The following is a 27,897-nucleotide window of genomic DNA, read 5'->3' on the forward strand; positions in this document are numbered from 1 at the left end:
GAGCGGCGGGGTGGGCGGGCGGCTTCCAATGAGAAAAGAACGCGGGAGGGGCCGGGCGTAGAGCCCGCCGATAGGAAGCGAGGGGAGGCGGGGCGCTATCGGCGGCGGGCGGCCCGGCGGGGCGCGGCGCGGCGCCGTGGCAGCCAACGGGGAACGCGAGTAGGCGTGGCCGGGGCGCCCCTGGCGCCGGCGCCGGGGATCCCCGTGCGCGCAGTGCCGTTTCCGCCCGGCCTGGGGAGCAGCCGTCGTACCGCTGCCAGGGGGAGGGGCTGGCGCTGCCGCCGCGGGCTCGCTGCCGCCGGCCGCCCAGGAAACGCCGTGGCGCTCAGCCGGGCCTAGTGCCGCGCGGGGCCCGGGGAACGGGCCGGCCAGGTAGGCGTGGGCCCGCGGCGGGCGGGAGGGAGGAATGGAGCGCGCGGACGGGCGCGCGGCACCGGCAGCCCCCGGAGCGGGCCCTCGGCAGCAGTGCGGAGCTACAGGGCCGCCGCCGAGGGAGGCCCGGTGCGACGGCGCGGACCGTCTTGGCGTGCTCGGTGCTGCGGGGCCGGCCGCCGGGCCGCGGGGCTTCGTGGGCGGTAGCGAGCGCTGGGCCTGCCGCGCTCTCCGTCCGGCGGTTCGTCCCTCGGCTCGGGGCCGCCTTCGGGCGGCGCGGCGTTTTCTGCTTTCTCACGGTGCTAGGGCTCACCCTGCCGGGGCCGCGGCCGCTCGGGGGGCTCGGCGCTCGCAAGGTCACCGTCGGGCCGCCCTTGGGTGTCGCCGGGCTGCGCGGCCCCGCCGTCCTCCGCCGCCGTCGGGGGAACCGCATCCCCTCCGTGGAGCGACCCCCGGGCGAACCTTTTCCCGCCTCTCGAGGGGTTCCCATCTCCGTGCCCCCGGAAAGGGCCCCGGCCTGGCCCCCGGCCATTATGTAACGGGGAGCAGCTCTGAGCCTCGCCTTTGTGCGGGATGCGGCCCCGGAGCTCGGGGCCGCCGTGTTCCAGACGGCCCCCCCCGCCGCGAGGCATTCTGGAACGGCTGTGCCTTAAGGCCCGAACTCAGCGAACCAATTTCCTTTTCCTTCCTTAGAAAGAGGAGATATCCCTTTTCGCTCGTATAGGAAGCCCTGGGATTTTATTTTCTTTTCTTGATGCGGTTGACCCAGGCCGTTCCCAGCCCCGGGGTGACAGCAGCGCTCTGGGTGCAGGCTGGGAGCTGGGCAGGGCTGGTGCTCCCCAGTCTCCCATTAGCGCAGCGCCAGGGCAGGGGAGGCCTCGGGTTCTTCAGGCCTGTTCCCAGAGCCCCGAGCAGGAGCAGGAATGACAACCCCATTGAGGTGTCTTTCGTCGTCATCCCACGTTGGGTGAAATTGCAGAATATGGGCTGCGAACCCTGGGTTACCCTCTGCAGATATTCTGATCTGTGTGAAAAGTAGGGCAGCGAGGATTGATAGGATCTTCCTGTGAACTGCGGGCTGCAGCCGCCTCGCCTCTGAACTCCGGCCTCCTTCCAGCCAGTCGCAGAGCCAGATGCTTGCCTTATTGTTTGTGTGTCTCCTTCCTCCCCTTCCACCGGCTGGGCCCCACTCGCCTTATTGACTGGAATTTCTGCTGTGCGCGGTGGGTGTGTGCGGCAGACAGCAGCCTGCGAGTGCTGAGAAGGGATTTTCCATTCACAGAGTGGGGAACAGTCAAACTAATGGCCCGGCTCAACTTTGGGGCTGGGAGTAGGCTGCAGGCAGAGGAGTTTCCCCCTGCTGCTCCCTGCAGAACACCATTTATATGCTGCTGCTTGCAGGGCTGTATGGCACAACGTGCAGCAAGCTGCCGTGCCGCGGTGAGACGTCCTCTGGTAATGGAAGGATTCCTCTCCTTGCTCGGCTTGAGTGCTCGGTGAGGGAACAGTTTGCAGGAGGCCATTTTTGACGTGACTGTATTGTGGAATCTGCCAGCTCCCATCTACACACTGTCTGCTTGAATGTAATAGCTTTTTTTTTCTTTTTTTTTTTTTTGTTAAGGAAGAATGAGTACCTTTCTTATCTGATTAACTAACCATTTGGCACTGGCCGCTGTCTGGGAGGTGATGTGCTGCTGGGATGAAGCTCAGTATCCCAGTGCATTTGTTAAAGGTGGAGCTGCTGGTTGAGGCGTGCAGGATGTGACATGGGAACACGTTAGCGTCAGTGCCATCTTTGGGAACCACACCTCACAGGGAGCCCTGCTCCATGTCAGGTCCTGGCCTCGCTTATCAAACCCATAACGCTGTTTTCTGAAAGCAGAAATTCCAGGAGCAGAATAGTGTGAGAGAGATTGAAATGCTCTGAAATCCTCTTGGCTGACTGCAGCCATGGTGAGGGTGTGGAGCTCCGAGCAGCCCTCACACATAGAGCACCAGCTGGTCTCCAGTCATGGTTCTGTGATTCCACGAATGGCATCCAGCGCTGGGGCAGAGCACAGTGGGACAACCACAGCAGGTTGGGATTTCCTGGTGGTACCAAAACCGTTTCCTTCATGGACTAAAACACAGCAAGCCATCTCCGTTGCCCCTTAGTCTTTGTTCACTGTCTCCCTGTGCGTTATAATGGGGAATTATCTGGTGCCTTGCATCCTGTTGAATAAGTGACACTGCTTTAGCAAGGCTCTGGCCTGCTTTTTAGTGTCATATCCCTAGTGACTCAAAAGCAGTATTTCTGCTGGTGTTGTCTGAAATTGTATGGCCTATAGTAGCGTGGTGAAATCCCAGATATGTTTAATCCCTTATAGAAAGAGTTCTCCGTGGTAGCCAGATCTTATTTTGAGAAGTTATAGGTCACAGTTGAGAAATCCCATCGCAAAGAAACGACATTGAATGAGCATCTTGGAGCTCGCGAAAAACCTTGTGCACTGCTTCTGGGCAAAAAGCATAATCCAAAGGAACGGGTCATTTAAATTTTCTAAATGCTTTGTGAAGTTGTGTGTGTGTTTTTTTAAAAGATTAATTCCAACATTGAGGTGCAAGGCATTCAACAGAGACCTGAGTGCACAGTGCCCAGCCGTGTGGTTCATCACCCCGCTGCCTGTCCGTCCTTTCCCTTTGGGCACCCAGGCTTTTTCCAGCTAGTCTTGGATGATGTGATGAGATAAAAATGTTTCTATCTACTTTGGCAATAGTAAACCAAACGTAATGGGCACCCAGAGTTTTGAACACTCACAGATCATTGTTCTCGTGGCAGTGTTGCCGCATTACAAATGCACATTTGTGTTCTTGCTCCGGTGCTGCTTTTGTGTGTAGTTGAGGACCCGACCAGCGAGATCTCGTGTTACGCTGCCTGCATAAAGGTTGCAGTCTGTGCTGTTTTTTATGCAAGACGTAGGAACTGTACTTTTGAGAGTATTGGGTGTATGCTTAAATCTATAGTGGGTGTTAAATCTCAGGTGACGCGAACCTGAAGCCATTTGATTGAAAAATTTTGTATTTTGCAGCATCATCTTGTGCTGTTTATTTTTTACTCTGTCAAAATTAAATAAAGCCCTGCAAAACTATGTGTGTTAAAGCTGTTAGAGACTGAAGGCAGCCTTTGGCTTACGTGACTGCTAGAGGCAAGGGTTAGCACACAGCAAGTTTGCACTTACATTCTTAAATTAGAGACAGTTTTGTATAAATCTGGCTTAACCTAAACCTTTTGCTGATTTTGATCATGGAAAGAGCCTCAGACTGTAACGCAGCAAGAGGAACCTCTTGGAATTCTGGGAGCTGAGGTTTTTTCACTTCTGAACTCTTGGTGAAGTTCTTGGGGGCTTTTGATGGTTGTTTTTTTTTCCCCCAAGATTTGCTGTTTTGGTGGCAGTTTCCCAGTGTTGCTGCAGCCCCTGTCCCTGCTGAGCGGGCAGAGCATGGGCTGCTCCTGGGCTCCCCACGGTGCTCTGGGGGTGGGACTTGCTGAGCTGCTGGCAGTGCAGCCCATGGCCCCCAGCGCGCCCAGAAACACCACAGCAACTGCTCCTGCCTTAATTTTTTGCTGTAATTAGTAAAGATGCTCTTTGTCTTGGAGGATGATCCGCACGGCAAATCAGGAGGTTCTTGTTCATCAACCCCTTCCCCCGCCCAAGCTGGTGGTGAAGTATTATTTTCCTGCAACAAAAATAGCTGAAGGGATTTTTCCCTCGCTTTGACTGATGAGTCTAAACTTGAAGAGCTGGAGCCCAGGAGAAAACTGTGCAGTGGATCCCAGCCTAAACCCGGGTTTTGTTGACAAACCCTATAGGAGTGTCAGTATTGTTTAAATTGTAAATGTGACTTCTTGATCCGTGCATCTGATTGAAATGCTTAAACGGTGAAACAAACGTAAAATAATTTGGGGAAGAGACATTTTCTCAAAAGTGAGTTTTTTGTTTTCCTCCTACCCAACAGACGCAAATACTTCATTGAGCAGTATGGGAGGTGAGCTGCAAAGCGTAGTGATGTGCTCAGACTTCAAGGTAGAAAAATGCTGGAGGACTTGTCCCCTCTTGGAGTGGGAGCTGTGGGGGAGCAGCGGGAGCCATTTCTTTTGTGGTCAGGAATCTGATAGTCCCACACTCACCCAACCTTAAGAAAAAGGGGGAACGAAGAGGGAGGGATGCAGAACAGTGGCATTGAGAAATAGTCAGGAATTTGGCTTTCAGAGTGAAGTGTAGAAGGGAACTGTTGTTTATGCTAAAGTTTAATCCGTATAAACTTGATAACATAGACAGGTCTTGCATTCCTCCCCGAGGGTCATGGAAGGGCTAAGTTTAGCGAAGGGGAGGTATCCAAAGCAGGCGGATCCGTGCAGTTTTTAAGACTGACTGTTTTTCTTATTCATCCCGTTCTAAATGAGTTTTTTTCCTACTCGCAAGTGGTCTTTTGAGACACAATGTGAGTTAGTTTTGAAAACAATGCTTAAGCCCTCGAATATTTCCAAGTAATTTTAGAGTAAAAAGGTCACAGTGCTTCTGATGTGTTCATATTTAGAGAGCGATTGCAATCACAATCATATACATTGACAATGAGACACTGTCTTCTTTTGGTAGCTGCTCATTTGCTGACTCAGGCGTGTTCCTGCCGTCCTTATGGAGCCCGTGGTGCGGGGCTGGGCTTTCCTCTGCAGCCTTATTCATTTACAGGGCCTAGCTTCTCGAGTGCTGCACTGCTGGCAGAGAAGGCAGTGTGAGGTTCTGATACAGGGAATCCTCTCGTCTTGGAAGCGAGCAGTTTGAAATGCAAGCCTCTGATAGGGAAGGAGTAGGAAGGAGATCTCTTCATCAGACTTTGTAGCAGAACACATCCGTTGGTGATGATGATTCAGTAAAAAAAAAAAAAATGTCGAGCTGCAGCTCAGTGTTTCAGTTAGTCAGTGTCAGATAATGCAGTCTCATGGTTGTGCATAGACTTTGTGTCATGGAAATAAGTGGCTGGTATTTTGGAGGATTGTGTTGCATGGAAATATTTGGATAAGGAAGCCATGCACGCCGGTGGTGCTCAGCCTGGAGGAGGGGAAGGAGCTTCCCTGGGAGCGAGGAACGGAGCTGCAGGGTGGTGCTGCTGGGAGGTGGGAGCCGAAGGCACGGCATCCCAGTGTGGCTCTGGCCCAGTTGCGCAGGAGCAGAATGGTGCTTCTCAGCATGGCCCTTTTTCCCTGCTCTGCCTCTGCCTGAATTGGACCTAAAATGAAGCTGCTCCTTGGAAGCTCTCCTCAGCTCATTTGTTTGGGGAAAATGGGGAAATGAATGTGTTTCTGTTTACAGGCAAGGTGGAATACACTGGGAAGAGTTTGAGAACCATGTGGGAAACTGAAGTGTGCTGGGGGGTCAGCATGGAGCCCTTAAAACGTCAGCAGATCTCACCCTGACTTGCATTGCCAATGTATAGGCACTTTTCTGTTAAAGTGAATTGAATAATATAGGAACCTTCTGAATTTGTTTTGAACTTCAAGCTTTTGGCTAAAGGCACCAAACCAAATGATTTCCTGTGTTTTAGTGGCATCAGGTTGAAATAACTTGCAATCATGCTGAAGGAATGTTCTCAGTAACGAGGCTGTAGATTAACTTTCGCCACAGCAAAGATCTGGAAGCTTCTGCACCTACAGCCCCAGTGAACTTGTGAAGAGGAGGTGACTGATCTCCTTAAGTAGAATCTGCCTGGCTGCAGAGGAGGCCTGTGTTTGGATTCAGTTCCTTTTGTGCTTTCATGAACATCAAGGACATTGGGGATCAAGGCTGCCTGGAGGTTAACAGGGAACAAGGACACATGGGGTAAGGTCAGGTTCTGAGCTCCACAGTTTCTTCCCAGCTGTGGCATGTGTCCGTCCCACAGCAGGCTGTGCAGGCAGGTACCTGGCAGCACCTCCCTCCTGGAAGTGCCTTCCTGCTGGCTGCTGCCTGAGCTGCTTGCTGGCAGGGCCAGGCCGGCATCGGTGCAGCAGGGTTGTGGTGCAGCAGGGATGTGGAGGCCGCCTGACGCTGTGTCAGCTGAAGTCAGCTCCAAACTATGGCAGCGCTGCGCCCTGCGGGGTTACTTGGGGTGAGGCTGCGTGACACAGCCCAGCACATCCAGCCTGCTCCTCCTGCAGTTCTGCCTTTGTCTGCAAGCTCTGGTGCTCCTCAAGTCCCTCTTCTGAACTCACCCTGCAGAAAGCTGCTTTAGTATTTGGTTTTTTTTTTGTTATTTTATTTTATTTATTTTTCAGATTTTGTTTTTTGCTGGATTCTTCTTCTTTTGCCAAGATAGTGAATTGAATTGGCTCAGAATAAGTTTGACAAGCTTCCAGAGCCCTCAGAAAATAAACAGGGGAAAGCATCTCGGTGTAAGTACAGAGGTTGTAGTGAGGAGCAACAGAGGGGAGCAGCACTGGCTCCAGTGGCTTCCCTCTGCTACTCAAGGCAGGTGAGCCATGGGGTGGCAAGCTTGGGCCCTTGGTGGCTGTGCATGCAGCTCTTGGGATAAACCTTTGGTTCCCTGGATGGAAATTGGCAGTTTGGTCTTCTCTGCCATTTCTTAAGAAGCTGTTGTGCCAGAAGTTCTGATGTAGGCTGGAGCAATGATGGTGGAGTGCTGGCATAACCCGATAGTGCTGCTTAGTAGCAAACTTCTGTAGGTATATTTTTGCAGAAAATAAGCACAGCAGAGAGCTAGAGAGAGGTCTCTTCTTGTAAAGTGACAAAATATCAGTTAGTGTACAAGTACTGCAAACATGTATAAATGTACTGGCCATGCTCCTTACTTTGGTAGCGAGTCTGTATTTTGTATTGACTTGTGGGTCATTATGACTTGTGAGAAATTGAGGTATGCACCAAAACATGAATTAGGGAGGATATGTTGTCAATCAGATGTTTTAAAAAGTTATGTATGCCAAGTATTCCATGTGGCTGTGTTCAGAAGAATGTGTAGAAATGTGTATGAGGAGAACACAGCAAAATGTGAATTCAGCCAAGGCTGCGTGCAGTGGGAACTTCAGTGCCATCTCTTTTAATATGGAGGACTTGGTTGGAGCGGCATCTTCTTGATGTAAAGCAATTGGCCGTGTGCTGCACATCCCAGTGTGAGCTGCTGCTTAGTCCTTATATGGTGGGACTGGGGGGGGGCTAGTGCAACTAAAGGCAGCATCTTGGCCGTTGGAGTTGGAATAAAGTGATTTAAATGTTAACGTGTCGTGGCACCTCCGAGTGCATACTGCAGTGCAAAAATTCATGTTGGGTGTGAGTAGTATATCTCGTGGGCAAGAATTCTCATCTGTTACAAGGGCTTCTGTTACAAGAGTTACCCTTTATTTCACAAAGACCTGTGCAAGTAACCCCAAATCAAACAATGTACGGTAAGAGAAGGAGGTGGGGAGTTTCATCAAGCAGCAGACTGTTATATTTGAGGGCGCAGCGTTCCCAAACCTGCCCCTTTTTGTAGAGTCTTGTCAGCAGGAGGGGCTGTGCGGAAATCAGAGCGGCCCTGGTGTAGGTCAGACACGCAGGAGATGCCGTGTCCTCCCAGTGGGGCTCTGTGCAGGGAGGCTGCTCTGCGGTGAGACGTCGTCGGGCCGGAATCCCAGGCTGGCAGCAGCCCTTGCGCACACCGATTTTGTCTGTGCTGTCAGAACGGTGCCTGCTGCTTGTCTGGCTTAGCTGCCAAGAGACAGAGCACAGCCTGGGTCGGAGGGTGATAGGGTGGGTGCAGAGAGCTCACGCGCAGTGACACGTCTGTCATTTAGCAGGGTCTCTTCAGCCACTGCAGGTTCAGAATGCCCTTTGTGAAAATCTCATAGGAGAGTATGCATCGAAATCTGCTGTTATCGGTTCGCTCTTTCTTTGGCGGAGGTTGGGACTGTTAGCTTGAAACCGTGGTCAGCAGAAATTCAGCGAATTGCAGGTGGGGAGAAGGGTACCTGGCAGGAGTGGGAGGAACGGGATGGCTGAGCCAGGTGTTGGCACTGCTCCTCTGGTTCTCACAGAGCTGCATGGAAATGCAACAATGACCCTTTTGGTGAAGTACTGGGACTGAGCATCCCTTTTCTGCAGTATTGCCCAGAGGAGATGGAAGGGGTGATTTCGGAGCAAACAGCTGTGAGCAAAATTTGTAGCTTTTTGTTGTGCTTGTAGTGTCAGAGTTTAAGGCTTCCCTACTTTCAGTGAGTGATAGCAAAGCAGGCTGCTCCCACGAGAGTCACTGTGTTGGGGCAACATTTTGATGGAATTCTGATGCTTTCAGTTTTACTTGCCAAGAAGTTTTGTGAGGGAGGAAATAAACGGCCTTGACATATATTTGAAACATGATGGAAACTTTTCTGTGTTCTGTAAAACAAAATTACCTGGGTTGTTAGGAAAGATGGTTTTACTGAAATAGCTTGTGGGTTTAAAAAGTAAAAATTGGTCTCTTGAACAATGGGAATTGCTCTGGAGTTGTCTTAGTGTTCAGAAGTATAATTCAGCTTAGGTTAAAGTCTCTGCAGTTCAACTGCTGATCTCTGCTTGTTGGGATGGTGCCTGTTCTCCTGGATGCTCATCAGCCTGCGGGGGCTGAGAGTGAACAAGCGAGGCGGCCATGGCAGCGGGGCAGTTGTCTCACCCACGCCGCGTCATAGAATCACAGAACAGCTTAGCTTCTGAGAGAGGGACCTGAAAGATCATGGAGCTCCAACCCTGTGCTGTGGGCAGGGCTGCCAGCCTCGAGCTCAGGCTGCCCAGGGCCCCATGCAGCCTGGCCTCCATCACCTCCGGGTGGGTGCTCTGCAGGGCCTGCCCGTGCCTTCAGTGTCTTTCAGCAGTGCAGCAGAGCAATACTGATGTTAATGGCTGTGGTGGGAGTGCTTTGTGTAGTGGACACAGGTGAGACAATCATCTGAATTGTTGCTGGGGAAGCCTTGTAATATGAGCCATGGCATTTTTCCTGTTTGTTTTCACCAGCATTGTAATGCTACAAGATAGTTCAACTTAAGAACAATGTTGGTAATGATTTGTGTCTGTCAGGATTGATAAACTATGCGAAGGGGGCATCAGAGTGTCTTTGACAAGCCGGTTTTGGATGCCTCTGCATTATTTGAGCAGATAACTTTGTGCAGTGTTCCTCCTGTGCTGAGCTCATTCTCCTGTCCAACCGTTACCCAGCTGAGGACTTGACAGTTCTCAGTTTTTCCATAATGACAAATTAAATTAGCCCCAAGATGACTGCTGCATGTGAAATTCCTCTTGGTTAAAGCTTGCTGGCCTGAATTCTCTGGTTGTTTTTTTTTTTTTTTTTTCCTTGGGTGTATTCACATCTTGTGCTTGAAAAGGAACAGAGAAAAGATGCAGATGAGGAGATGCTGGTGTTGAAGGTACAGGGAAGAGAACACAGCTTTCTTCCAGAAGAGAATCTGTCCAGCTGTGAGTTACTCATCTTCAATCTTGTACAGAATGCGTCCAATCTAAATAGCTGAGCATCTCCCTCCTGAATGCGGCAAACCAGCATCTTTTACGCTTCTGTGAAGCTGTACCAGGCGCAGCCCATCTTAGGAGCGCCTTCATACTCATGAACCTGCAGCATCCATCATTCTGTCAAGCCTCATTTACTCACGTGATGGGATTTTTTTTTTTTTTTTTGGCTTCTGTTCCACAGTTTTCCAGGTTTAAAGAGGTTCCTTGCTATTGGCAGAGCGCGGCACTGAGAATCCCAGACAGGAGTGTGAGCGGAGAACATAATGCAAGAACAAGAGTGGCTCCTGAGTGAGACATAAGGTTTTGTTCCTCCTGGTCAGGGCCAAAAATTGGTGCTTGGGGAAGAATGTAAGGTGAGAAGATTGCAGGATCTTGGCTAAGATCTCTAATTTCAGTGTAGTAGTTCATGCTGTTTTGTTAAACACAGCCCTGATTGTAGTTGTTTTAATTTCATGTTGCTGTTCTTTAATGGGAACAACTTGACCGTTGTGAGTTACTTTTGGTTTGGTGTTTTTTTTTTTCATGCCGATAAGCGTATGTCTGCATTAATCCTTTGTATGGAACTGTGGCTTCTGGAGGGAAAGGTAGATTCTCGTTAGTGACTGAGGCAGGAATGGGTGAGCTTTGTATTAACTGCCCTGTGGGAGCTGGAAGGCATTCTGTGCTGGTGAAAGGCTGATAGACATCCTTGTCTGAGCGCTCAAGAAAACAGATGCTGCAAGTGTGTTGGTAAATAAAAGTACTGATAAAGATAGGTGCTGGTAAGTCTTAGGACTGTGAAGTGAAAGAGAACAATTAAAATTACGTCAGTGCATTGGCTGTTATACATGTTTTATGAAGCTGTGGGGAAGCTAACACCTTCAGCCAACATCTATTTACGCCAGGCAGAAGCAGGCTCCTTCAGAGGGATAGTTAGAGCTGGAGCTGCTCTGGGGTTGTTTGAAGCATTCTCCAAAGGCTTCTGAGAATATGTTCAATGTAGTTTTAGTTTAAAAAAGGTTTCACACTTTTTTCTCCCCCTAAAAAAGCTACACATGTACTGTGCATGCTGTGAAGACTTAATGTCTTGGGTTGATGCTGCCTTGGGATCTCTAGGCTGTGTGCAGCCTGTTCATGGTTTTAAGCTTCCCCCAAAGAATTGTGGTAAATCCATGTGCTGTTTTTCAGGCTGTGTTCCACAAACACAGTCTTGTTCATTTGTAAGCTGCGACGCCAAGTATAGAAGCGACTAGGTGAGATTTTCCAGTCTTTGTTAGGTGGAAACTCAGATTGTCAGAAGGTTATTTTTGGCCTTAAAAATGCATATTTTTGACCTTAAAATGCACGCTAGTGGCCCTGGAGAAGAAACGGGCAAAGGTCTGAGCAGCTTGATCCAAATTGGCTCTGCTTTTGGGAGAGAAGGGGGTTTTGGGCAGCTCACCTCCAGTGGTCCCTTCCAGCCGTTGTTGTGTGGCGGGGGGAAGCTGGGCAGAGACGTGGCTGCTGTGAGGGGGGAGGCGGGGTGCACTGCAATGGGATGGGGTTGTGTTGGAGAAACTGCGTGGAGATCTGAAATACCTGGCATTGTAGCTTTGAGAGGACACACCTAGCTTTAGAGAAGGTTGTGAGATGAAATCAGCTTTTAATTTACTGCTCTTTAGTATCTTTTTATCTGCACAGAATAAAATATTTGATAAAGCTTGCGTAAGTCACACGGGTAGGATAATGAAGTATCATTAGGGAGCTCTCAATTGTTTCTGCCACCTTTCAACAAAATGCCTGAACCCACCCAGGTGCAAGGTGGTGCATTTGTTAGCAAAACTGAAAAGCCAGCCATGCGTTATGAGATCGTGTTTTGGAAAGCTGCAGCTCCAACAGCCTTAAGGTCACCTCAGCTAACTGCCCCTACGTGCTGCTTGGGTCAGTGTTTGGTTTGAAGGGTTAATGCGATTCTTGGGCACATAAAAAAATAAGAAATTTTAAAAAACCAAAACAACGAAGAGAGGAATGTCAAGGAAAAATAAATAAGTAATCTTACAAGCAGTAACGTTTAGACTGATATGATAGAATTGAATTTTGGTTTCCATGCTTCAAGAAGAATGCCAGTGTGTTTGGAGAGAATTCAAAGGACAGCTGCAGAAATGATCCAGGGACTGGAAAATAAGCCTCATGATGTGAGGCTTAAAGGAGCTCAACTTACTCAGCTCATTGAAAAGACAATTGGGGGAGGACTTGATCTTTCTCTAAAAGGACTTGTGAGATTTGCTGCCAAGAGCATAGCAATATCAATGGAGATTGGACAAATTCAGTCTTGAAATACAGTTTCTCAGCTATGGCCGTAATTAAACATTGGCACAGTTCACAGGGAAGGGGAAAGGAGAAAACGTTCATTTTAGCCATTTAAAATAGGTCCAGCTTGTTTCTTTCTGGAGGAAATATACTGTGTGCTTAAGAAAAGAACAACAAAATATTAACTCTCCTTTCCTGATACTGGTGTTGAAGATCTGTAAAGTTGGAGCGAGTTCAGACATTCAGTCAACAGCAAGGTCATGAAGTAAAGATTAATTTAGAGGAGAAATAGTTAACCTGGTGCTAGCATACTGCCTTGCATAAGACACACAACATGTGAAGGGAGCTCTGAAACTTAATGCTTTGTGGCTTGCATCTTTGGAACTCGGTTCTTTCCCATACTGCGTTGCTTCAGATGTTTAAGATATGATTAAGGCTTTCTGAAATCCTCTACAGAGGAGCACTGATGTAACTGTGTGCACTCACTGTATTCAGATGAACGTTTCTGAGTTCCAGTTGACCACAGCAGAAGTCTGAATCTTTTTCATCCTTTTTTAGAAGCAACGTTTAAAAAAAAACAAATCGCACAACGATAATATGATGACGGCTCCTCTGAAAGGCACAGTGAGCAAGCTGTCTTTGTAGGTTCGTTCTTAATGGAGGACGTTCTCTGTCTCAGGTTAGCTGGATGCAGTCTGGAGGTTTATTAGTGTTTGAAACAATATTAAATAATCATTAAAAGCAGTATTCTAATGGCACTTGTTTGCTGTTTTCTTGTGCCATTCGAATGAGATGAGGTGCAATCCTGCACCTCCCTCGCTTTGTACATTCACCTGGGAAATGGGTGACTCAGTTGGGTGATGGCTCTGCATTGCACTTGTGCTTTTTATGTGTTTGTCCATTCCACCACTCCCTTGACAGCTGAGTTTCTATGTTTTCATAGATTACCTTGCCCCGGGTGCCTTTGCAGATGTTCAGGACTTTAAAATCCCCTTGCAGGTCCTTCCCAGCTCTTCAAACCTGCTGTGTGATGCAGACTGAGCTCTCCCAGCCAGCTTGACATGCAGAGGCGGTGCAGGGCTCTCTCCTCTCTGGCATGGCTGCATTCCTGCCTCTCCTCTGCTCCAGGTCCTGCCCAGGAGCTGCTCAGCCTCCTTCCTCTCTGCTGCTGTGCACTCAGAGCAGGAAGCACTCCCGTGTCCTGGGGAAGAAGGCAGCTCAAAACCCTGTAGCTTCTTTTACGTTGAGCCTATCGATTTGTCATAGAAATGGAGCTGTTTTGTAGCTGGGAAGGAGGTTGTCTAGCAACTGCGAGTTCTCTTGCTTAAGGCTAAAGAGATAGCAAACTGCAGGAACGTGTTGGGGCACTGCGCAGTGCAAAGCAAAGGCCTCCAGCTCCGCAATCCAGCACGGCAGCCCCTGCTGCTTACCTTGTCCAGACAGCCCTGTCTGTCCCAACCTGCTGAAGCTTCTCACAGAAAGTGCCCTGCACAAAGGATTGTAAAGGATTGGCAGTGAAGAAATCTCTCCTTCCCCCATCTTCCTGCTGTGTCATCGGCCCTTTTCCCCGTCACTGGGAGGCTGATGGAGGCACTGCGTCCCTTTGCCTGCAGAAGGGCTCTGGGCCTCTCCTCTGGTGTGAGCAACTCTCATGTTTCACCACGTGGCTGCACATACTTAAGTGCAGTTGTAATTGCAAAAGTCATTAAGATGTTCTTGTTATGCTTCTCATAATCCAGCATTCAAAAAATCCAGTGGTTGTGATGGCAGGTAGAGTTTTATGATGGATGTGTTACAGAGCCATTTCCTCACCATCGCTTCCACATGAGCCCTACAAGTAGCACTTTGGCAGCTGTGTGATTTGAGCCCTCCTGTGTTACCACCTAGCTGTACTTCATGTGGTGGGTTGCAGTGCTGTGTGCTCAGAAGCTCCTTTCAGAGGAAGAAATTACTAATTTTTCAGCAAGCCACCAAAACCGAAACTGTTCTAAGTAGCTTTTATCTTTATTTAGTCACAAGTTGCAGGTTGTGTCTGCTGATTTCTGGACGTGTGCATTTAGCTTGAAGATGTGTTCTACTCGATTATCCGCTGCTCATCCCGTTAACAGAAAACGGGCAAGTTGAAGAAGTGACCATGACTGGAGGCACGCTACTGCTGAGCTTTGCATTTCTGGCTGGTGCTTTGGAACGGGTGTTGGGAGCTTTGTGAATAACAATCACACTTTCATCTCTGCAGTTCTGAGCAGGTTCAGCTTGGATGTTCAGAAAAAAATTCGTACAGAGAACGGTGAGGCACTGGCACAGGCAGCCCAGGGAGTGGTGGGGTGACCGTTCCTGGAGGTGTTCAAGAAATGTGGAGATGTGGCACTGAGGGATGTGACTTAGTGGTCACGGACTGGATGGTCTTGGTGATCTTTTCTAACTTTAGTATTTCCGTAACTCTGTGACCGGCTCTGTCTGCTCACCAGAACGTCCTCAGCTGTGTAAAGGCGTCCTGCAGGAAATGTGTGAGATTTGCAGGGGCAGCGGGGGAGGCAGAAGCTCCTGGCAGATCCTGGAATGCTTCTGGGCTCCAGGCCTGGAAGGGCAGCAGTCAGGTTTCCTACTGAGACCTCCCTGACAGAGGCATGATGTGGGCCCCAGCACTGGAAGATTGTGGAAATCTCTCCTGAGCTCTTTACTGTGTGAAATTCACTGGGTTTTAGTGCGTCTCAGTGATTACGTAGCTTAATTACCAACTGGATTTGACCGTCTCTCTGTGTGTAGTGCAGGCTGCCAATCTTCCCGTGGCCGAGTTTCCCACTCAAAGCACGTTAGACAAATTGCTGTTTGTTAGAGCGCGGCAAACGAGCGTTACATAAGCCTCGAATAACTTCCTTCCAGTTCAGGGAAAAACGTATTTGCATGATCTCAGGGCCAGGTGCAATGCTGCAGGTCTGGAGGAGGGCCACAGAGCTGCTCGGAGCGCTGGAGCTCCTGCTCTGAAGGCAGGCTGAGGGAGCTGGGCTTCTGCAGCCGGGAGAAGGCTTGCAGGGAGACCGCATTGTGGCCTTCCAGCACCCGAAGGGAGCTTACAAGCGGGAGGGGGACCGGCTTCTTACAGGACACAGAGTGACAGGACAGTGGGGAATGGCTTTAAAATAGAAGAGGGGAGATTCAGGTTAGCTGTTAGGGAGAAATTCTGTATCAGAGGGCGGTGAGGCAGTGACCCAGAGCTGTGGGCGCCCATCCCTGGAGGTGCTCAAGGCCATGCGTGGGGCCCTGGGCAGCCTGAGCTGGTGGTGAGGGCAGCCAGCCCATGGCACGGGGTGGGAGCTCTGTGGTAAAGACCCATGAAGGTCCCCTCCAACGTAACCATTCTATGATTTGAATGAAACTCTGTGGTTGTGGAGAGGAGCTGGGAGGGTGCTTGGTGATGGGGGCGGGAGGGAGGAGGCTCAGATCTGGACTTGTAATGGAGAGTGGGGTTGACCAGGACTGTGCAGTAGCTGCATGGGGCCTGTGTGATGCAGCTGTGGTGCTGTGCTTGTCTGCTGAGACTGGGAGTTCAGCTTCTCCTCCAGTTTGTAGAACAAACTGATCTTCCACGCTCTTAAAACACCTTCTACACCTTTCTGGATATTGTAGTGTCCTATTTCCTGCCTGAAACCACCACAGGAGCGCGAGGTGACGCTGCGAAATGGAGGATTCCCGGGGAGTGCAGGCAGGCTGAGGCTCAGCGCTGGGATCCTCAGGCTACGCTGCCATCTGCCTTGCTGTGAATAGTTTGCTCTGGCGCAGCCCCTGTTCCTCAGTGTTGCATCATCTCTGGGAGAAAGGCCAGGCCCGGAGCCCCAGCACAAAGGCTTTCTGAAGGCGATGAAGCTTGTTCTGTGTGCGAAGTGCCGCGCTCCTTCCTGTCGTCCTTTCCACGGCATTCCTGAAGCGGCCCGGCTCTGGGAACCCCGCAGTAAATCGTCGCTTTATCCCCCAGCTTCCTGCACACCTGGCTGATGCAACGTCTGCGCCGAGCCCGGCTGCGGGCTGCTCTGGAGCCGTTTTGTTCAGCCTGGCAGGGAGTGGCCGGGCAGGCAGCCGGCATCACGTGGCGGCCTTAAATAGATGTATAAAGGACGTACAGCCAGACTCGCGAAGCAGAGAGCATTTAGTGGGATTACGGGGGAATCTTTTCCAATTCTAGGACGGGAGGCTGCAATCCTACTCCTTGGCAACTCGTTTGTGGTCAGCCCGCCACTGGTTGCAGCTTCTGGCCTCCGCTGCCTGCCAGTAAATTCTGCTGATCCTCCTCCTATATTCGGCGACTTCCCGTGGCTGCGGGGACCGGCCGGATTCTCGTGGGAACTGTAATTCCCTCAGCTTGGACTCGATCCTAGTTATTGCCCTTTATTGCTCTCTTTCCCTCTGACCTTGCATGTGGTATAGGATTTTCTCTCAAATCCCTTCATAACACAATTTCAAGGTCTACAGCTCTTTATCTGCGGGGGGGTCCGACAGCCTTTTTAATTTAGGCTGTTTGTCTACTTACACCACTGAATCATTCACGTGCTTGCTATTATATTCCCAAGCAACAAAATCTAGAACTAAGAAACCTTCTGGCCTGCTACAGTTGAACCAATGTCACTTATATTATTTAAATGAACCTTATTTTAGCCACAGCCATTTTCTGGCTCATAAGTTCACTCTTAAGGAGTAGGACTTGTATGGACAAGGTGTGGCAGGCAGCTGTGGGGCTTTCCGTATTACCATTCCTTGTTGCCTGCTCTGCACTGTTGCAGGAATTTATTGCCCTTATAACTATATTTTACCTGCTTCTGCTCCTACTCCCCTTGGGGGAGTTCTTGGCGCCAGTGGTGCTCAATGAGACATGGCAGCATTTCCTTCCTGCCAGCCGTTTTGGCAAATTCTTAGAGGAGGCAGTCACAGTAGTCACTGCCACAGCTGGATTCACTGGAGGTTACTTGTCAAGCCTTCCATGCAAAATATCAATTCTGATCCGTTCTGTTTGCATTTTGTTATTTTTCTGTGACATACAGACGTTCGCCTGTTCTGCTTTACGCCGTGGGAAGAGAGAGCACAGCCTCAGACTGTGGAAGCAGCACAGCAATTAGGCCGTGTTCCTCTTGTCGTAGTGCTCTTCCCCTGATGTTGGCCCAAATCAGATATTTGTAGAACTGAAAGAGATTATTTTTCTCCTGTTTCCTGTATAATTTCTGTGGCATTTTACGTATAACACACTTTGTTTTCATCATGTATTGCTGTTATCTTTAAGGAAAGAATAGAAAATAAAAGTATTTTCAGGGGTTCATCTTGAATTCAATTTTGAAAACACTTCAGTGTTTGAAGAGCTTGTCATCTTCAGCGATGACTTGGTGTGTCATGGGGTGCAGGCAGTGTTATTTGCTGTTTCAATCACAGAAATGGCCATGAGATATTTCTTCTACCTCCTGAGGTTTTTTTAACTTCTCCACTATTACCATACAATTTTTATTATTTTTTTTTCAGTTTTGTTTTCATTATTAACATTTTTGAGGTTCTAGCATTTCATGGAGGCTGCTAGATTTCCAATGCATCATCTGGTGAAGTTTTCTTAAAACAAAAGATTGATTCATTTTACAGCCCAGTCACGAGGACTTTGCTATCAAGTTCTCTGCTGCGATGGCCCTTCCTCCTGTGCGTCGAGGTTGTTCCTCTAGAACTTCGCCTCTGTGCAAAGGCAGCCAGGTCTGTGCCCACCAGTGTGGGGCACAGGGAGGTGCCTGGTGTTTGCCTGCCATCTCATTGTGCAAATCCACCTTCACATTGTTTGGTCTACCGCAGGTTGCTGCTGCTCTGTAATTTGCTTCCCCCTTTCTAATTTGGTACACATTTGTTAACAGAATTATCCTTTGGTGTGACTCTTTGACCACTTTCAAATCAATACAAATTAAACTTTCTAGAAAGGTTTTACGATGGCAGGGAGATGTTCTATGGAAACCGAAACAATCCCAGTCTGACACCTCTGCCTCAGTGCACTGGGCTGTAAGGAACGCAGTTGGCTTGTCATGCAGAAGGTATTTCTGAAAGCAAAGTCTTGCTTACCAGTAAGTTCCTTTACCTCTTACTACGTTTTTCTTCTATTTCTTATCAAATAACTTGAAACCATCAATGATTCCAAAAGAAAAGCACAAACTGTTTTTTTCTTTGTATTCAGAACAAAGAGGTTTTGCGTAACTTCTTGACTGCTGCTTCAGCAACAAAGTTTTGAGGTTATTCCTTCTGCTTTCCTGAGGAATCTCCCCGGCCCCAGGTCAGCTGCTGAGAGCACTTGACTATGCATTTTGTAATTTCTTTGATGGTTTAATTTCTTTCAGTTGCTCACTGTCATCATCAGCAGTCCCTTAGGGTGTAGATTGCAGATGAGGTTAACTAAAACCGATGTTTTCTGAGCCAGATAAACTGATGGAATCCCATGGATGGATGAAAATTGCCATACAGCATCTTAAACCTGGTTTAAATGATTTAAATAAAAATATTTTTAGTTTCCAGCTTCTTACTGAGTTTTATCAAAATCAGTTTAGCTTGCTTGTACCTCAGTTTTAAATGTGGCTGACGCGACCTGAGCCGAACTGCTTTATCACACTGACTTTAGCTAAGTAGGTGTATTTGTAGACTCGTGTTGAGATACCTGACGGAAGGATTGGAAGCTGCTTTGCATATGATGGGAATTCTCAGTACGATTTCCTATCTTCTATGGATCAGCCTGACTGATGCGTTAGCCTGTGGATTCTGAATGCTGTTGGGAATCACCTGTGAGCTAAAGGCAGCGGTCTCACCTTTCCCCTTGACTCCAGGTCTTCTGCAGCACACTGAGAAGGCTCTGGGCTCCCTGGGCTGCTGCATTTTGGCACATCCAACAATTGTTAAGTGTTTGGTGCACACTGATCCTTCGTTATGATTCTCCAAATCCCAGAGATTAGGTTGAACTCTGAAAGAAACTTATGCATAGGAGCATTTCTTTTTGCACATGGGTAGCAAAATATAAAAGGTGAGAGTCTTAAGAAGATAATGATAAATCTTTAACCAGTGTACCGAATCTGCCATTAATCTGAATATCCTGGTGCATATATACATAACTAGTGATGGATACTGGTGTTGCCCATTACTTTGATTATTACACACAAGGACTGAGTCCTGTCAAACCCTGCAGGATAGATGGGTTGCAGCCTCCCTCTGTCAGGCAGCTGTCAGGTGATGCACGGTACTCCAGTATCAGTAAATGCTCCTGACAGTGCTTTTGCTTTTTTTGAAGCTGGCATCATCTTCCCTCCCTGCTTAGTGAACCCAGCTAGTGCTCAGAGCAGAGCTAAGCATTTGCTTTGGTAGGCTGAGACAAAGTTCAGGTAAAGCAGAACAAATAGGAGTTAAATGACTGACAGATTTGTTCTGCCTCTGTGTAGGTGTCTTCATGGAACAGCATGTCTGAACTTCTGGGAATCTGATGCGTTTTTTTGAGCTAAATGTCTTAAACTGGCAGAAAGCCTTGATCTGATTCTGTTTGCACTGAAGGTGCTTGCCCTTCTGTATCTGCCCCTGACATGAGGTTTGTAGGTGTGCTGGGAAGAACAGGCAGTGCTTGCTGGGATTCAGGCGGACTGCTCTCGTACTTGGGCGTCCCCAGGTGACGTGATGTTTGGAAGGAAGACCTTCTCAACATGGTAACTGAATCACTTAGCCTTCGTGTTAGATGACCATAGATTTTTCAACAACAGCCTTTCCGCAGTGCCAGTAATGAGAAAAGTTTCCAGCAGTAAATTTTCTGTGTGTGTTTGATTTGTAACATGGAGGGCAGTGCTTGTGGAGGTGAGCCAATGCAATGCTTCTGCTGTTGCATCCTAAACAGTTTTGGAAATTAAATTTACTGTTAGAGCAGGTGTTACCTAACCTTCGCTTGGCCAGCTCAGATTTATTGCAGTCCTTTCTGTCGATACCGAATGTTACCTGAAATAATGGAGTAGCATATATTTACATTTAGCCAAGGCAGTTGTTTGTGATTTTGGCACGAAGATGGTGAGTCCTTTAGAGTGTGACCTGTTCCAAGTGGAAATCTGGGACCGCGGAGCTGTGGCAGTGGTGCAGGTGAATGCCCATCTCAGCTGTTGTGATGGCACTGGGGAGGACTGGTGTCCTTATACTGGTATGACTGGTTGAGGAGGTAGAAGTGTAGCCTAGGAAAAATACACCTTTAATGTGTTTTCTAAACCAGCTAAGTGCTATATACCTATTAAGCCATCAAAATTGCTGTTTCCATTTGATTTTGAGAAGCGTTGTATCCCACAGGAGATAGGTCTGTGCTGTGATCTGAAGTTCACCACATTTACATTAAGATATGGAGCTTTAGGAAGACTTTCAGTGTTGCTGGGGAGAACGTACTGCATTTTTTTTCTCCTCACTGTGTATTTTAGGGGAGAGAGGTTGGGAGGAGTTTGATGTTGCATGTACAGGAAACCAACCAGTGCGGTGGGTGAATGTTTTGATCTCAGCCCCTGTTTTCTGTGCAGACTGATGTTTTGGGTGTTGCCAGACCAAGTTTCATGAAGACCACACTGTAATCTAGCCTGAAGGTGGTGTGGTCTTGGACAGCACTTGAGATTTGTCTCAGCAATTCATTTTGAATGTTATACTGTCAGAGTTGAAAGTACACAGAAAGCAGCAGCAGCAAACAGCAAGATCTGAGTGCTGGTGCTTGTTGGGCAAGTACTGCTGGGTCAACACAAAAGCAATTGAACTGGAATTTGCCTCATCTAACCTTTTTGTTTGGTATTTCGTGTTTCTCCAATCCTCTTTTTCCCAAAAGTGGGAGTTACTGTTGCACAGAAACTGCAGGCTGTTTGTTGGAGGGAGGGTTTCCAATGCAATGTGACCCAGAACTCATCCTTTACCTCTGGAGTGGCACAGTGTCCTGTGAATCTCGAGTCCAGAGACCACACCTGAAACCCTTCGGTCCTGCTGAGTCACAAGTAGGCAGGGGCTGGAATTTGTCCTGGTTACATCTTGTGCTGCCAGCGGGCGATGGTCATGGCAAAGGTTGAGGGATCAATAGGGTAAAGAAACCTGTGCGAGTACTAAAAAGGAACTTTTTAAAGGAGGTTCTGTGTCCTGTAAAAGGGAAGAGTACTGCAGCACTGTGAAACTTGCAGCTTTTTCTTAACTTCTAGTCAGTTTTATGTGACTCTGGATTGAAGCAGGAGTTAGGCATTTCAGCAGTGGTTTCTTCTCTGTTGTCAGTGCAGAAATCACAGTTCAGTCACAAGCACAAGAAAGGATGACTCCTGAAAGGGCCTTTTTGTCCTTTTCTTCCTGAAGACTCAAGGACACTCGTCTGTCCCAGGTTTGAGCTGCCTCTGAGCTGTCCTGCTCTGTTTGTTCATCTCCTCACCTCCGTGGGAGGTCATCGCTTTGGGGCATAACAGGGAATTGCCACTTAGATATTGTTACACGCTGTGTCTGAAGCTCGCCGCATGCCTGTCATGATATCAGGAAGAGATTTCTCCTAGGAACGTGTGTGAAAAAGGAAAATGTAACCCAGTGATGAGAGAAGCGGCTTGCCTTTGAAGACAGAAGGGAAAGGCAATAGAACGCGGCATCTCCTCTTGCGGGGTGACCTGGTGCCTGCAATGGAGGTGCAATGCTTTGTTTCTCCCCATTAGGTTTCCCCATGTCCGTGACGTGTTGGCCGAGGCTCTGCGGCTCCTCTCCGCCCTCGGAGCGGCCAGTCGCTGCCCTCTGGACTCCGTGATCCCCGACGGGCGTCATGAGCATTGCAATCCCTCTGGGAGTCACCACACCAGATACGTCCTACTCCGACATGGCTGCAGGATCGGAGTGAGTGTTACCGCGGAGGAGCAGGGGAGGGTGACTGCGGGCTGCGTGAGAGCTGAATGCGGACGTGGACTCTAAATGTCTAACACGGATGGTACTGCGGAAATGGGTGCGTTTGCCCCATGACATGGGCGTAAGGGGACTTCCGAGAGCGTGAAGCACTCGTCCCTGCTCTTTGTATCTGTTTGGCTGGTCTGTGTGCAAGTATGGGCAGTAGTGCATTTGCTGTACCTATGCGTGATGTTTCGACGTATAGGCCAGCTGCTTATCAAAAGCTTTTTTATGAGAGGTCAGTATGTTGGATTCTGCTAGCTTAGGTGCAGCACCAGTGCTTACATGAGTGATTTCTGAAGCAGCGTGGAGCTTGGCTGGAGATGTGCAACAGCATCAGCCTTGGTGGACACCTTCATGTATGTTGTTTCTATCGCTGAGCACGTTCCAAGAAGTGCAGCTTAGTGGTTAGTCCTTGAGGGTTCCCGTCACAGGACTCTGCCTTAACAGAAGTCAGGAAAGTTTCAAATCCTGAAAATACTTTACTGTGATCTTTTCTTAAAGCCCTTGTCATAGAACAGTGTCAACTCATATGAGCACTGTTTTTGCTGGGGAGAAGAGGAAGGGCCCATGTTATTTCTGTGTGCTTCTACCTCCTGTTTTCCTGCATCTTTCTTTGAAAGATGTACTGTAGCATCTATTTTTCTATGGCGTTTTTTTAAAGGCTTTTTGAAGATCTATTTCTCCCATGCATTAATTGCAGGTACCTGCTGTGCAAATACCTGCATGTCAGATTGATCACTGTAGAGCAGAATGCTCCTGTTTCTATTAATTTCGAGCTGTAAGAGCAGTTTTAACTACATGGAGTCTGACTACACAGTGGCACTCACTGTAGTGCACCTTCTCATCTGTCCTGGCTCTGGCCTCACTAGGCATTCTTTGTGATCCTGCATTCTACCATAAAGTCTGTATTTTTGCAGAATGTTCCAAATGAGGAGTTGAGCACGTAGTAAGTTGTTCATCTGGAGTTGATGTCCAGTCCTTCACTTTTCAAGACTTAATGTTCAGTGCTGCTTGTCACCATGCATCTCCCACACCACTTTAAAAACTCAGCATCTAGGAATTTTAAAATAGGAGAGAATGCTGAATAGTTCACTGGTGTGCTATGTGCTTGCTTTCAGAACCGAGTGAGATATACCTATGCGTGTCCCTCGTCATATTTAAATATTAAAAAGGCTGTCTATAAACCTTCTGCAAAACATTTTTCCCACTGGTTGTAAAGAATTTGTAGGGCCAACTTTGGGCCAGGCTGGAATGCTCTGAAAAAGCCTTTTCAAGATTTCTGAGTTGACTTCTTTCTCTGTTTTCTAAAAACTGGCAATGTCAGGACTTTATTCTTCTGGCTTTGCATTCACTGCTGCTTTACTGCTGAGGTGTCCCTTACTGAGTCTGCTCAAAGCTAAGGCTGTCTTCCACTTCTTTGAAATTCCACAAATTCAGTGCATGATATCTGTGCTAACCGAGCTTCTTGTCTCTTACAAGGAGTTTCACAGATGTGTGCTATGAAGTAAATGAGGAGGCAAAAGGAAAGCTAGCTGGTCCTCTCTTAAGGCTGAGCTTTAGCATCCCCCTCTGGCGTCTGATGCAGAGGGGAGGTGAAAGTGCTGAAAGATGTTTGTGTTCAATGATCTCAGAGCGTGATAAGGCTGTGGAGTACTTTTGCATATTGGAAGTTGTTGAAGCTCTTTGGAGGGTTGCTGACGAGGGAGCAAGGGCCTCAGCATTGTTGCCCCTGGACACCGTTGCACCAACAATCATGAAGTTTTATTGCTAACGATTGTGGCAGCGCTGTTGGTATTCCAGGCTGGCTGCAGTTAGCAGTATGAGTGACTTGGGCAGAGGGCAGACCTGCTGTTTGGGCTCTTTTCCTTCTAATATTTCAGCTGAAAGTGTAATGAAGTCATGAATGGTCTTAAATGCATAACAGTCTGGAAATCCCGACCCTTGTTGTGAAGATGCAGCAAGGCAAAGATGGTGTGCCAAGTTCTACCTTTTATTCAGAGGTCTCTCTCCTTGGAGATATCACCATGTATCTTCAGCTTTTGACTATGTAGCTGAGAGTAGCTATGTTAAAAACCAGCCCATTTTATGGTGTCGTGCATCTAAATCCTGAGCTACAGAAGCAGGGTTTACGTAGGCAAAAGGCCTTCTTGTTTCTGCAGTTCAATAAATCATTGTTCCTTACTACTGAAAAGACAGATCCACCTGACTCCAGAATGAGCCAGAAGCCCAGGAAGTCAGAGTGCAGTGCAGGAGTGCATTAGAGCGTGTACGGGGTGTAGTGGCAGGGTGGGGCAGCCTCGGTGCTGCAGAGATTTCGAGAGCCAGTAGGAAGTCCAAAGGGCACAGGGTTGGTGTTCTTGGGTGGTGCCTAAACGCTCCCCCACGCGTGGCCACTGGCCATTAGTGTCTGAGCACTGCCTGATTCACACTGACAGCATAAGAGCCACTGAGAATCCTGCGAGATCTCACCAGAGCGGCAGAAGTCCAAGGTAAAGTTTGCCTTTCCTGCATTTTTCTTTCCTGCTTGCTCAGCTCCCTGCTGTATTTTTTGAGAGGATTTCTGCTGCAGATACGATTCGGTAATGTGCTGCTGTATTCTGCTGCTTCTGATCTGTGCAGAGGTTAGCTGATATCCATCTCCTGCTTGGGGGAAGCTCCTATGAAGCAGTGCATTGCCTTGCTGGTATTCTGTCCGTAGCCTCATTATCTAATATTCCCTGCATTGAATTGCAGCTGTCCCTTCTCTTAGCAGGGTTTCTGCAGCTTTCTGCAAAGGATATACCTTTCATTTTGAGCAGTTTTTTTCACCACCATGTGGTGGAATAGTGCATTGTACCTCAGCAGCAAATTTCTTATTCAGCACGTTGCACACCGTTTTGCTGTATGGAAAGAGCAGGGAGCATCTGATTGGAGTGTGGCTGCTGTCCGTCCAGGTCATGAATTTAGTTGCCCCTTTGTAGCAGCAATCTTCAGCTCCCAGTGGATGCTGTCAGGACAGCTGCAGGTTTCATGCAGACATTACTGTGGGACGTTGGACTCTGCTAACAGTCAGTATCCGAGAGAAACAAGTGCAGATGCAGGAAAGCTGCTTAGCTGCTGTTTGAAGTAAGCTGTTATGGAGATAACATGGCAATACTATTCAGTGCCTTTGAGATTAAACTGGCTGAGTTCAGACGTGGATGCTGAACTATACCCAACTTCCTCAACTATAAGGAAATAGAGCTTCTTACGAGTTTCTTAATTGTTACCATTTTTTGAACTTCTCAGACTGAGGCAGGTTTTATGTAAGATGAGTTATCCAGGGTGGCCCTTACTGAGCTGCTTCCCTCTGTTGAAAGCAGGTTCATCCTGTACAACTTCGGCACGCATAGTGCCTGGTGAAGCGCATAATACACCTTTATTTCATGAAGTTTCTTCATTCATGTGGTGAATAGAAAAGAGCTGTGAATAACTGGCGCTCAAAATGATGTTCTATTGATGGGTTTTACTTCTGGCCCTTTCTGCAGCCCAGAGTCTGTGGAAGCTAGTCCAGCTGTCAGTGAGAAGAATGTGTACTCCAGCCACGGCTATGGGGCCACCCAGAAACACAGCTATCGCGGGCTGCCTTACGCAGTGAGTACTCTCTCTGCAGTGAACCAGCTCTTTACTGTTTGCTTCGCTCTTTTTTCCTTGTTGCATAGCTTTGCCTGTTCAGCCTTAGAAGTTTTGGCTTACTTTGTGAGGGAACACTGAGTTACAGCTGAGTTGTGCCATACATTTTGCATTTGTGTGTTTATTATTTGTGAAGACTTGCGTACAGTATTGCAAGTTTTATTAGCATTCTAGGTGACATTTTTTTAAAACTGAATGAAGTGTGACTGTATATGAATATGAAGTATTTTCCTGGCAGTAATTCTGTGCCCTCTTTGGTTCATTGTACATTTTTTGTGCTTGTTTAAACTACACAGATTTTCATATTGATAACTTATGAGAAATAAGGAGCAGTAAGAAGGAGTGGGAACATGGTTTGAACGTGGATTGAACAGGATGTCATAGCATCCTTGAGGTTGAAAGGGATCTTTTGAGATCACGTAGCCTAACCCCCCCTCGCTCAGGCAGAGCATATTGCCCAGAACTGTGTCCAGTGGAGTTTGAGCATCTCAACTAACAGACCTCACGACATCTCTGGGCAACATGTTCCAGTGTTTGACCACAGATGTCATCTCAGATTGACAGTTAATGATGAAAGAGTTTAGTTGTTTGTATAGATTCTGAATTTCATTCGCTGATGAATGTAATTCGTGAAGAAAACCATTCACCTCTTTCAGAGCTTTACCTCCTTGGTAGATTGAGGAATCAGATTACTTAACAACTGGTGTAAAACAGTAATAACCTGGGAAGTTTCCAGACATCATATCTTCACATTAAAAGTAGTACTGCCAATACTCATTTTCAGGATCATAATTATGGAGCCCCTCCTCCTCCAACGCCACCAGCCTCTCCTCCTGTCCAGACCATTATACCTCGTGCAGAACTGAACGGCTTGCACTCACCTGATGAGGAGAACTCCGGGGACAGTGAGAGCTCCTCAGAAGGAGAATCAATTCCCACTTGGTGCCACTGCAGTGTTTCTCAAGATGGTTTCCTCCTCAAGTGTGAGAAGTGCAGGTAAGCTTCGGTGCAGTGCAGATCTTGACTGCTCTTTGTGCTGACTTCTCAAGCCAAACTCTTTTCTTGTTTGGGCTTTGGGACGGACTTCCTTTTGCTAACTGGAGCATTCTTTCCAGTGCTTTACCTAGTATTGACCCTCCTCCTTTGCGTTGTCAGCCTGACAAGTGTTGGTGGCACCAGGAGTGGAGATGAGGATGTTAAATCGATGTTCTTATCATCCTGGGCCCCACTGAGGGCACGCATCTTGTGACATCCTGTTGAATTTCAAGTGACTTTACTCCTACAAACCAGCTTCAATTGTGCATTCTCGTTTGGCAGAGGAATGAGCAGGGGGAAGGTGATCAGACTCCGCCGCCGGAAGCAGGACAACGTGTCAGGTAAGTGAGTTTGTAATTCTGACAACAGTGACTTTTGCTTTTCTTCCAAAGACCTTTGTCTTTTGGCTGATGTAATCATCTAATTGTGATCGACACCTGCTAACGTTCTTTTCCTACCAACCGCTGGGATTTTCTTCACCTGGGTTAGATAATCTTGGGGCAGATTATTTTACAAACTAAAGTGTATGTTCATCAGTGCTATTCTGTATCAGAAACCCCATTCTCAACTCGAGAGGGAAAACTGGAGTGGTATAGTTTTCATGGGGAAGAACTGTGTAGAGCTACTGAGTCATCGTGATGGAAGTAGCCGTAAGATTGAGCTGCTCTCTGTGGGATGAATTATAAGGTTGCTAATGAAGCGCTCCTCTCTGTAGGTGGGGACAGCAGTGCAACTGAGAGCTGGGATGAAGAACTATCTCCCTCTACAGTGCTGTACACAGCTACGCAGCACACCCCTACAAGCATCACGCTGACTGTCAACCGCGTCCGCAGAACCAAACCGAAGAAGAGGAAGAGGAGCACAGAGAAAGCTCGCACTGCTCCGAAGGCCAAAAAGATCAAGGTATGTGGAATGAGACGAGCTTGCTCTAGTTCCTATCAAATGCTACGTGGAATATTTTTGAGAGCAGATTGTGAGCTTGTCAATAAACAAGCTGTTGTCCTCTAAGGAATTGCTCTTTCTGTTGTAATAATATGACTCCTTTTATTTGTGACCTGCTAGAGTGGCTGTAGTTTAGAATTACCTTACTCCAACTCCACCCTCATTTCCCAACACTGTCCATTCATGTTCAGAGATTTGAACTCTCATATTTTCC

At 48.0% G+C, this 27,897-nt stretch overlaps 1 protein-coding gene across 1 annotated transcript in view; it reads left to right on the forward strand.

The window, feature by feature from the left end:
* The first annotated feature begins 236 nt into the window (after positions 1–236).
* Positions 237–27,897, forward strand: part of SETD5 (SET domain containing 5) — a 61,479-nt gene continuing 33,818 nt past the window's right edge. Inside the window, exons 1-6 of the mRNA XM_052679097.1 lie at positions 237–372; positions 21,830–22,004; positions 25,562–25,667; positions 26,491–26,702; positions 27,024–27,082; positions 27,457–27,644. Coding sequence (XP_052535057.1) covers positions 21,934–22,004; positions 25,562–25,667; positions 26,491–26,702; positions 27,024–27,082; positions 27,457–27,644 — 636 coding nt within the window. The 5' untranslated portion in view covers positions 237–372; positions 21,830–21,933. The remainder of the gene's footprint in view (positions 373–21,829; positions 22,005–25,561; positions 25,668–26,490; positions 26,703–27,023; positions 27,083–27,456; positions 27,645–27,897) is intronic.

Source organism: Tympanuchus pallidicinctus, unplaced genomic scaffold (assembly GCF_026119805.1).
Source record: "Tympanuchus pallidicinctus isolate F22 unplaced genomic scaffold, pur_lepc_1.0 scaffold17, whole genome shotgun sequence".
In the NCBI taxonomy this organism is placed as follows: domain Eukaryota; kingdom Metazoa; phylum Chordata; class Aves; order Galliformes; family Phasianidae; genus Tympanuchus; species Tympanuchus pallidicinctus.